The sequence below is a fragment of the Olea europaea genome, chromosome 10, assembly GCF_002742605.1.
Source record: "Olea europaea var. sylvestris chromosome 10, O_europaea_v1, whole genome shotgun sequence".
Classification (NCBI taxonomy): domain Eukaryota; kingdom Viridiplantae; phylum Streptophyta; class Magnoliopsida; order Lamiales; family Oleaceae; genus Olea; species Olea europaea.
This window is the reverse complement of record NC_036246.1, coordinates 31,282,558-31,294,255: the sequence shown is the minus strand read 5'-3', so window position 1 is coordinate 31,294,255 and position 11,698 is coordinate 31,282,558. Positions and strand designations below refer to the sequence as shown.

At 32.6% G+C, this 11,698-nt stretch overlaps 1 protein-coding gene across 2 annotated transcripts; it reads left to right on the top strand.

The window, feature by feature from the left end:
- Positions 1–1,966: 1,966 nt before the first annotated feature.
- LOC111401819 (protein FAR1-RELATED SEQUENCE 6-like) lies at positions 1,967–6,049 on the top strand. 2 transcript variants are annotated; one of them, XM_023029736.1, is made up of 3 exons: positions 1,967–2,127; positions 3,584–5,242; positions 5,317–5,529. In XM_023029736.1, the coding sequence occupies exons 1-3, from the start codon at positions 2,107–2,109 to the stop codon at positions 5,398–5,400; spliced, it is 1,764 nt and encodes a 587-aa protein (XP_022885504.1). In that variant the 5' UTR covers positions 1,967–2,106; the 3' UTR covers positions 5,401–5,529. The 2 variants fall into 2 exon arrangements, with proteins under 2 accessions (XP_022885504.1, XP_022885503.1); XM_023029735.1 differs by having other exon boundaries at positions 1,969–2,127; positions 3,584–6,049.
- The last annotated feature ends 5,649 nt before the right edge of the window (positions 6,050–11,698 follow it).

Here is an 11,698-nt window from a genome sequence, read left to right as displayed (position 1 = left end):
TTTAAGAATTAAAAATAAATAAGTAAAATGAAAGATTAAAGAAATATTTTATTTTCGTCCTGCTTGAATCTTGTCTCGCCCTCTCTCTCCACCCACCATCCTCAAATTCCCCACGGGGTGAAGGACGGAGAAGGTCATCCTGTCTTAGTGCTATCTCTAGTAGGAGAAACTTTTTAATGTTACTCAAACACGGAATTTAGTACTCTCCTCCAATGTTTACTTGACGTATATTATTCATTCATTATCTCCAGGTAAAAGTAGGTCCAAATTTAATAGACATGTCAACCAAATAGTAAAGGAGAGTATTGAATAGTTCATACTCTGAGAGTATAAGAAATTTTTCACTATTTGAAAGACACTATAGGAGTTATGTAATTTATATTACAATTTCCAGAAATTTCGGAGCTAAAAGCAAGAGAGAACATGGTTTGATTTGAGCAGGTTGTGACAATTTTTCAAGCCAAACAATTTAAAGCTTTCAAACCAAAGAAAAACACTTCAATTTCTAAACAAAATCAATCCAAACCACTTTTTGGTTTGGTTCGATTTAAAACCATGATGTAACAAAAAAAAAATATATAACATATATCAAAAAGTTCAACAATAAATATTAGTCTAAAATTTCATGTTAAAACATAAATAATATCATTAAAATATTACAATTTAAAGTTCTATAATTCTAATCATTACAATGTGACAACATGATTGAATCATTTTAACGTCTTATTCATAACTAATTGACGCATCATCTGCAATAGTAATACGTGATTCATTCTCTCCATAAAGAGAATAATATAATAAATAAATTAACCGATTACATTTAAATGATATAAAGCAACTAATAAAAGAAAAATGAATAGAAAGATAAAATACGATAAATACCCTATATAACTTTTTATGAATCATTTGATGCTTCTACTTCGTCCAAATATTGACGAATCATTATAGGTTCCTTGTCACTTTGCAACCAATTTTTAAGGCAAATCTCCACATCAACCATATTTGCATTCAACGAACTTATGAAGAAATCTAGAATTAGACCACTAATAGAGAATGTAGGCCTAAAAACAACTGTAATATTTAATGGCTAACACAACTATAACAATTTTAGAGGATAATCTTGTATTTCTTTGCATTCAATTTTCGCAAAATCAATATGTCAAAAGAATCATTGATCAAATCTTCAAAATGACCATTTAAATTATCCACCAATTCATTCTAACAATTAGCACTAGAACCTAAAAATTAAGTTAAAATATAAATAATTTGTTGAATGACCTGGTTAGGAAATTGAATGCAAATAAACCAAAAAATTGATGTTTGCTAAACATTTAAGGGAGATCAACTCAAATTAAAACAAAAGCAAATAATTACCAAAAAAACAAAAAAAAAATAAAATTGGATAAACTAACTTGGAAATTTAGTCGAAATTCAAGAAAACTATTAGTAGAAGGAAAAAAATGTGCGTCTTTGAATTAAAATCTAGATTTTGTCTACTCAATTGTAATGAGTGGTCAATTAATATGGTTCAGTAATAGTTGTTCACCACTTCACCAATTTGAGGGTTTTGTATTCACAGTTTTGACTATTTATGGGAATTTGGGTATGTTTTAATGAATTAATTCGAATGGATATTTGCTTATTTAGGTATTGAATTTAATTGGGTTGTATTTACTATGAATGTATCTTTTTTTACTAAGATGTATTTAGTTTTGATTGGTTTTAATATAATTTGAATTAATTTATTTTCATAATTCATTTGTAAACAGGTTGGCAGAGAAATAATTTGAAAATATTGAAATCTAAATCAAATCCCTTCGAAGCAACTTATTTCGATTCAAAATTAAAATGACAACCAATCCACGTGGATCCAAACTAATGATTTTTAAAAAGTGGTTACAATTCAATTTTACGATTTGGCAATTTCGATATTCAACCTGGCTAGAAGGAAAGTACTTTTGGAATTCTTCAATAAGCTAAGAAGGGTATAACTGAGAATTCAGGTCAAACCTGCCATAAACTTGTTAATGAAACCCTGGAGGCACCGCTGGTTCTGTACAACCACTCTTATTTGGCACTGCTCCGCCGCATCATTCCCCGACGCCAATGAATTGTACCATCTCCACTGTAAGCGCACTTAGTTATTAATCATAATTAAATAATTCTGATCGTTATTTTACTAGGGGCTTAATTTAGCTAAGGTTGGACGAAGAATGATTATCTTTTGAAATGTATTCGAGTCTGAGGCTCTGGGATTAATCTGTTGTATGTTAGGGTTTTTCTACTGATTGTATCATTATGTGTGATTAATTATTCAATTAAGAGTATTTTGTAAGTATTATGCACAATTGAACAATGAACAGTGTTAAATTTCTTCCAATTGCGGCTGAAACGAAACTCTTGTCAGGCAGAGCTTGTTCAGATGCACATACCAATTATTTTTTCGTGGCAGGATCTTCCTTGTGGTAATAAAATTATGGAAATTGGAAAAAAAAAATGGTTTTGTGAAATTTAATAAGTTATAAATATGACCTCTAAGGTTAGAATTGGTAGTCTGTGTATCATTGTTGTATGATCATTAAGGATACCAATGAGGGAAATGGGAGCTCTATACATAGCTTGTAATTTAATCTCGACTATGGTGCCATCAACTTTCCCCTATAAAACATCACCAAGCTTATGCACAACCAGGTTCCATCACCTTCTTCCTGCAGCAAAGGATACTCTCTTGACTGCTTTGAAACTTCCCCAGCCTGCTTCCTTAGTGTGGTTTGTCTATGCTGAATAACCGGCATTATTCTCTTATTACTTTCCTAACATTTAACACTGGTTTGGGCTCCATTTTCTAAAATTCATTTTTCTTCAAACTCATTTTCAGTCACACATTTCATGGTACCAGCAACTTTTATCAACTTCTCAACCACACATTTCATCAATTTTTTATCAAAATCTACTAAAATGTATTGTTAGCAAAACCAAACAAGGGCTTAATTCTGTTAGAGAATTTATTTGCCATGCAATTATCATGAAATAAAATTCTGTTTACTCTCTTTCCTTATTGAAGTGTACAATATTTTATTGGAACGTAAATGAAGAGGATTTCTTGTTTTCACCTTTTTGCTGTTTAGTTTCCCCCTCATAGGTTAAGTGTTGATCTTCGACCAAAACTAACATAGTTTGTTGTGATTGTTAAGGTTTTACTCGCTTTAGATCTTCCAGCTAATCCTAGTCATGAATTCAACAGATTGGCGAAATTGAGTTCGTGTAGCTGACTTCAAATTTGTAGTTTGTTGTATGTTGAAAGCTATTAGCCAGATTCAACTTCCATTTATCCTCTTAAATTGGCATTATGTGTTGTTACTTTTTTTCTCCTTATGGACTTGCTAGCTGATCTATTTTCCCGTGTCGATAAATTAAGCCTAAATTATCTAGTGCCGGCAAACAGGCTGACTAACTCACGTGTCTGATTTATTTTTAGAAGCAAAGCTAAGCCTCTTTATTTTTGTTTCCATATTAAATTCTGATGTCATCTCATTTAGTACTCACCGGTTCTTATTTTCCATTTTTGTTTCATCTCGACTAGATGGATGAAGTTTCCCTCAATAGAGAACCTGTATATGATGATGAGGTCGAGGAATTTGAGATTGATGGAGAATGCGCAATGACTGAGTATGTTGGCCAGAATGGTAATGTTATGCAGGGAGAGAATCCTTTGCCTCCATCTGTTGGAATGGAATTTGAGTCCTATGATGATGTTTATTACTTCTATAATTGTTACGCAAAAGAACAAGGGTTTGGTGTCCGGGTGAGTAATACTTGGTATAGAAAGAGCAAGGAAAAATATCGAGGGAAATTAAGTTGCAGCAGTGCAGGTTTCAAGAAGAAAAGCGAGGCCAATCGGCCGAGACCTGAAACTCGGACTGGCTGTCCTGCAATGATAAAGTACAGGTTGATGGAGAATAAGAGGTGGAGAATTATAGAGGTTGAGCTGGACCATAATCATTTAATGAATCCAATAAGTGGGAAATTTTATAAATCTCATAGGATGATGGGTCTTGGAAGTAAACGACCTTTGCTGATGGATAATGCTGACGAAGTTCCAAACATCAGGCTGTTTAGGACAGTCGTCATTGATTCAGAAGATAGCGGGATCTTAAATTTTGACGAAGGTGTATTGAGGAATGATGTTGATCTGCCGAACAACCAATTGAACCTTAAACCAGGGGATGCACAAGAAATGTTGAACTTTTTTGCTCATATGCAGTTAATGGATCCAAATTTCTTCTACGTAATGGATCTCGATGAGAAAGGCCACTTGCGGAATGTGTTTTGGGCTGAAGCAAGGTGCAGGGCTGCGTATGGTTATTTTGGAGATGTGATGATGATTGACACGAGAAGTTTGTCGGACAAATACGAGGTGCCACTGCTGGTATTTACTGGCATCAATCATCATGGACAGTCTGTGTTATTCGGCTGTGGTTTAGTGGCAAACGACGCTATAGATTCATTTATATGGCTCTTTAGGGCATGGATTACATATATGGTTGGACGACCTCCACAGACTATCATTACTGACCAAAGTAAATCTTTGAAAAATGCTGTTATGGAAGTTTTTCCTAGAGCTTTTCATGGTTTTTCTTTGCCTAATATTATGAAGAAGGTTCCGGATGAACTGGAAGGATTGCAGGAATATGATTCAATAAGAATGGCATTTACTAGTGCGGTTTATCATTCACTGAGAGCAGATGAGTTTGAAGCATCTTGGAACGAGATGGTGCGGCGACATGGGATGGGGGACCATAAATGGCTTCAAGCATTATACGAAGACCGTAAGCAGTGGGCCCCGGTCTATTTGAAGGAGACCTTTTTCGCTGGAGCGTTTCCTTTGAAACAGGACGAGAGTTTGGCTTCTCCTTTTGAAGGATACCTGGATCGACAAACTTCTATAAAAGATTTTCTTAATAGCTACGATAAAGCTGTGCAGGAAGCTTACAAAAGAGAAGCACTGTGTGATTTAGAATCCATGAACTCCAGTTGCGTAATAAAGTCGAGATTTTATTTTGAGTTGCAGCTATCAAAATTGTACACGAACGACATAATGAAGAAGTTTCAAGATGAAATAGAGGGAATGTACTCTAGTTACAGCACAAGACAAATAAATATAGACGGCCCAGTTGTGACTTACCTTGTTAAGGAAGACATTCAAGTCGAGGAAAACTCGAGGGTGACTAGAAATTACGAGGTCACATACAATACTTCCGCTGCAGAGGTTATTTGTTTGTGCGGATTATTCAATTTCAAGGGTTATTTGTGCAGGCATGCGTTGAGTGTCATCAGCCAAATTGGTTTAGAGGAGATTCCACCACAGTACATTCTTACACGATGGCGAAAGGACATTAAGCGTGCCTATATTTACGACTATGGAAGGAACGGTATTGATATCAATAGCCCTGTTCATAGATATGATAATTTGTATAAAAGTGTTGTGAAGGTTGCAGAGGCAGGGAGGAAATCATATGATAGATACAAGTTTACGTTGCAAGCTCTGAATGAGATACTCAACAAGGTTCATCTCCAAGAGGATTATCTATAACTCATTGTAAGTATTGCAATTTATACAGTAAATAAACACTGTTTATTTTGTTACAGAGTAATCACTACTACTGAAGTCGCTTTTTGTTTGAATTTGAGTGTCACTCAGTTATAATCTATTATTTTTCTAACAGAATGTTTGTCATGGGAGATGTCCCCGTTGATGCCACCATCTTCCATCCCCAGATATTTCATTAGAAAAACTAACGGATTTTAATTGAGTGGCTAATATGAACTTAAAACAAACTTGTTGTCCAATTTGGACTAAGATAAAGTTAACGTCGTCATAAAATGAGGGACTTAAACTCCTTCCTTGTAATTCCATAATTGAACTGGCCGATGTTATAAGTATGGCTAGTAAATCGAGCAATCTTCGTTTGGCTGTCCCTTAAGCTCCATCAGATTTCTCGCTCTCTCTTCTGATGAACTATCTAATAAGAATAGACGAAAGTTTAAAGGCGGTGGCCGAATCTTGCTTAAGCTTGAATTAGGGTGGTTCCCCATCTCTGACTCTGAGTTTCCTTGGTTTCCTTGGTTTAGTTTACACAGTATCCTTGATCATGTACCAAAGTGCCCAATTCGAGAGCTTGTATTAGATGACGTACATTCTTTTAAAAATGTTACAATAGTATGATAATTGTCAATTAACTTTATTTTTTTTTTTTTTTTTTTTTTTTTTTTTTTTTTTTTTNGGGACGTTTTGTGTCAATTACCCTAAATATAACCCTAAAACCAATTAAGAATCAATAGATCGTAAGCAAATTTTAAGTAAAATGAGAAAAAGATCAGATAAGATTAATTAAATTTTGTGAATATTGTGGATGTGTTGAAAGGTTGTGTGAGTGTGTATTAAGTCTCGGAAAAATTGTCATACTCCAATTAATGTCCAAACTTGGGCAAGCTTTGTTGTTTTCTTCCTTGAATTTCACATATCTTTTCGATTTCTTGGTTTTAATTTTTTTTTCTTAAATATAATCAAAGCATTTCGAGAGTATCGCTACGACAAAATCATTGACCTGGGACAAATCAACCATTAGATATTTACACTTTGGCCCACTTACTTTGGATTTGCTTCATTTAACCATTTTTCGCTCTTTTTTTCAATTCTTCTTTAAAACATGAACTTTTCCTAATAAAAGTAATAAATAACAAATCAGGTACTAATCCGTTCAAATAATAACAAAATATCATTATTTAAGATCCCAAATAAGTGTAGAAACTACACTTATCAAACCCCCAAACTTGAATCTTTGTTTGTCCTCAAACAAAACTAAAATCCAGCAAACACACAAACATACAGTGCTAATTACCTAATTGATGGCCAGTCAATCAAGCAATGTAAAAGGATTTAGCTAGCTAAACTGGCTTTTTATCTCAGGATTGAAATCATAAAATTAAATCCATGCACAGCTTCAAAATCACAATACAGAAATTAAAATCTATTTTTCCAAATGTAAAATTGACGTGTGTGTGTGTGTGTGTGGAGAATTAAGCATAGCATCATGATTTCACAAGTAGTTTCAATTCTCGACCCTCAATGGTCAAATATGTCCTTTCATTACTCGAAAAACTCACATACTCCCAAACTTATTCTTTTTGTTATTTTCAAATGTGTGACCTAAGGTTGAATTTTTATACCATCCCCACCTCTCTAGTTTAAGTAAATCTCACTATCTGTAAGTCGATATATGAATAAATAAAGATTCTCCATAATTTGATTGCTTCAATCTCCAGAACTCAACGGGGCTAATAATCCTTTATCAAAAGTCAATTTTCTTAAACAAGTGTTTGGGACTTAATCAAGGCATCCAGTGCGTATTCTGTTTCATGCACCAATTTTTTCCTTCTCTTTTTTTTTTTTTCAATTTTTATTTAAACATTTTTTTTTTGCAGCATTCTCTCCCTTAAACTTTCTAAATGACCCCTTAAGCGAGGTTTAGGCCGATGACTCCGAAGTCAGTTGAGTTTAGGGCACCAGGTTTTAACAACCTTACAGGTTTAATAACTTGAGTCATAAAGGCTACAAAGAGAAATTTTCAAATAAAATAATTTTTTTTTATACCTTGATTAGTGCAATATCCCTTATTAAACACTCATCCAAGTAAACCAACTTCTAACTTGAGACTTTTACCAAATTTCATCCTATTGACCTTAGACAATCCACACAAGATTTTTTTTTTTTTTTTGGTTTCACACATGGAATCTCTATTTATCTCAAAATCTTTTTATAACAGTGAAATCCTCCAAACTATTCTAAATTTGGTCTAAGGATGTAAAATATAGTCGTTTTTGGTTTAGCATCTATGGTCCGTTATTTCAACCTATCCAATTATGAAATCAACTCATTCTTACACAATGCTTAACTTAATTCATGTGCTAAATATATATCAACTTCACATGGAAAAGTAAAAATTAACTTAAGTATGCAACCTATTCACCATTCATAGATCAATTCATAATTCAATATATACATTATTACCAGCCAGGTTAACTAACTCACATAAGCACAAAAAAAGAAAATATTTTTGAAAATTTTCAATTTTTTTTTTTGTTTTATCTTTTTGTATTTTTAATATTTAAAACAATAAAACACACACAAAAACACACAAAACAAATGAAAACTCATGTTTTTCACCCCCAAACTTAAATTAGACATTGTCCTCAATGTCTTAAATCCTATGTTCGCATATAAGGGGTGGGGGAAAAATGAAGAAAAGACTCCCCTGATATGGTAATGAAATTCAATGTCTAGCTTTTCCTTGTTTCTCATTGTTTCTTTGGTAATGGTTGGTTCAAGTGTTTCACAACGTCATGTTCCTGCACAATGCGGATAAATAAAGCATTAAGACACAAAAGATCTTGAACAAGTGTTACTTGGCTCAAACATCAATAAATCAACTAGTAACCTAAGGAAAAATGGGATATAGATGATAATTCCCTAATTAAAACCATAAAAATAAACTAAATTATCCTATAACTAGAAAGCAAAATAAATAAAAGGGATAGAAAGATTGGGTTGCCTCCCAACAAGCGCTTATTTATAGTCTTTAGCTTGACTTTATTGTTTCGACATCATGAAATTTTGAAGAACGCTTTTGATGCCTTGCTTAGTTTGCCCCTTTTGATTTTGATCCACTCTTCGTTGCTTCTACAAATTTTAGCAATGTCCCTTCCAATGTTATATGACTTGCCTATCTTATCTGATTCAAGTTCAACTGTGTAGACTTCTTCCTCCTCTTCGAGTTTAATTACAAATTCAATGGTAGGGCAATCAATAAAGTCAACGGAGTGTGAGTTAACATCTTCTTCATTAATTACCTTCCCTTTATTTTGTTCATTTGTAATTGAACTTTCATCGTCTTCGTTCTCGTCTTCCATAATTGATATCTCCTTGGGTTGAATGACTGGGTCACAATCTACATCCACGGACAATGGAAACTCTTTTCTTTCAAACTTCTCGACTGGATTATACCCCTACCTTTTAAATTCGATCCAAAATATGCCATCTCTCACGCACATTTTATTTTCATCTAACTTGGCAAGATCAGTGTAGTATTTTGCAAGTACCTCCTCGTTCAACATGGAAGGACCAACTCCAACAAGCGTGTTTGAAGGGACACACTCACCCACAGGCATGTAGTCTTCATTAGCATTGTCAAATGCTAATCTTCGACATCGCAAGTATTGTTGAAATCGCAAGAGCTTGAGCCTTCCTGGGTCAATGCATGTATACAAGCAGTAGCCAGTATAATGCACTTCATAGCAAAACTCACAATATATATCTTCTTCCTCATCGTCCATGTCGAGATTAATTATTGCAAAAATAATTCTACTATATCTGTGTTAGAATCTTGCATATACTACTGAACAACACCTGAAAAGAATACCAAATAAGAGAGATCGGGGTGGGTAGCTAAATTCAACAAATAATAATAATAATAATAATAATAATAATAATAATAATAATAAAGTGAAAAAAATTGAATCCAATATAAACTACTAAACTAAAATTTAATCCGTTATTCCCCGACAACGGCGCCAAAAACTTGTTCGTGTGAAACCCGCAAGTGTACGGGATCGTCGTACAAGTAATAAAATTTGTGAGTTAAGAGTATCGTTCCCACGAGAAATAAGGTCTAATACTTAGTTAAGTAGCTTTTACTAAATTCGAAGTAATATAAAATCAAAAAAGTTGTGATCTGTTTGTTTTCTATGCTAATCTTAAATTAAAAAAGCAAATAAAATATTTATTTAATATGTGAATATTTGTATTGGAATCGTGAATCCCCCTATTACCATTTAATTCAACTCTTAATTTATAATCTAGTAAATTTATGCATTCAAGACAATCGATAATCCACTTTTATTCAATATTCTTTCCCAAGATATATTAAACATATGTTTAACACGACCTGATCCTATTCCTAGTCCGAATTCATATGAAAAACATGCATTGATTCACAGGATTTATCACACATGATTGCACATGTCATAAATATTATTCCTAAAACCGATTGTCCATGTGTTGATTTTACCGCGTTCTAGACTTAGTGTGAGTATTCCTACACTACAAAAACAATTTACTATCTAATTGGTGATCAAACAATTAAATAGTTCAATGGGAATGTAAAACCAATCAAGAAAAAAATCATGAAATACTAAATTAATTTTCTTGAATTAAAATAAACAAACGATAGGGTTCATCATTCATCCAATACAATGAAAAACTAGCATAGCATATTAATATATAAATTACAAGAAGAATAATAGAAAAATATCACCCGAATTATGAAAGAATACAAAAGATGTTGATCTTCACGTCCAAAGTTGAATTTTTCAAAACTCGATGTGATTGAATTTCAATTCCTTGCTATGGCTTGATCTTCTCTCTCAAAATATAGCAATTGGCCCCTTGTTCTTGATGAATTTGATGAAACTATTGTGTATGAAGATGCAAGAAAGATACCCTTTCATTGCTACCCATATCTTGTATTTATATGATAAAATTAGGTCAAAATTCACGTCTAAATTGTCTTCCAAAAGAGTTTGAATCAAATAAGGAAAGTTGTCTTCGCGCGCACATAATTTTGTCTCTGCACAGTTTTCAGTATTTTGATCATAACTTTCTCTTTCGGTGTCCAATTCAGGTGATTCAAAGTGCATTGGAAAGCTAATTAAAAGATCTACAATTCTTCTAGAAATACAAATTTTCCAATTCAAACATTCTCCATCCGAAAAATGGGTCTCAAGTTGACCAAAAATCTTGAAAATATCATATATGATTGGAAGTCGATTTATGGTAATATTCTAATCATATCCCTTTCCTTTTTGACTCTAATTTGCATTCAATTGACTCCTATCAATCTTCAAAGTATCTTTTGTGGTCCAAATCGACCATTAGATATTTACACTTTGGTCCACTTACTTTGGATTTGCTTCATTTAGCTATTTTTCGCTCTTTTTTTCAATTCTTCTTTGAAACATGAATTTTTCCTAATAAAAGAAATAAATAACAAATCAGGTACTAATCCGTTCAAAAAATAACAAAATATCATTATTTAAGATCCCAAATAAGTGTAGAAACTACACTTATCAGTCAACGTGGTGGGTGACGGGACCCCATATATCACCCTAATTAATTTTTCAAAAATATAGGAAATTCAACCCTTATTTTAGCTTGTAATGTTTAATGATAATTGTAGATAAAGAGAATAAACGATATATAGAAATTCATTGGATTGAAAAAATCTTCTGGTTCTTCATTGAATATCCATTTAAATTTTTTAATTTTGCATCATTGTAGATCGCTTCTGGTTCAATATAAGATATAATTCAATTATTTAATTTTGAAGAATATGATTAAATATTATATAATCATATATCATTCAAGTAGTCAAACTAATAAAAGTTTTCACGACATTAGTTATATGTTTTCTTTCAGGGATAAACATGAATTTAAAATTAAATATGCGCTGCTTTGAAAGCACATTGTATTTTCTTTTAATTATTATTACTTATTTAAAAGCAATATGTCAATATTCTTCTGGAATATTAAAAATTATAATTCAAACTCTTTGGGAACAATCAAATATTATTATAATAAACT

What these genes read in the sequence shown, in the direction of transcription:
- LOC111401819 (XM_023029735.1), top strand. Translation starts at nt 2,107, where the DNA reads ATGAATTGTACCATCTCCACT. An exon ending in TGAATTGTACCATCTCCACT is followed by an intron (nt 2,128 to 3,583) that starts GTAAGCGCACTT and finishes CATCTCGACTAG; the next exon opens with ATGGATGAAGTTTCCCTCAA.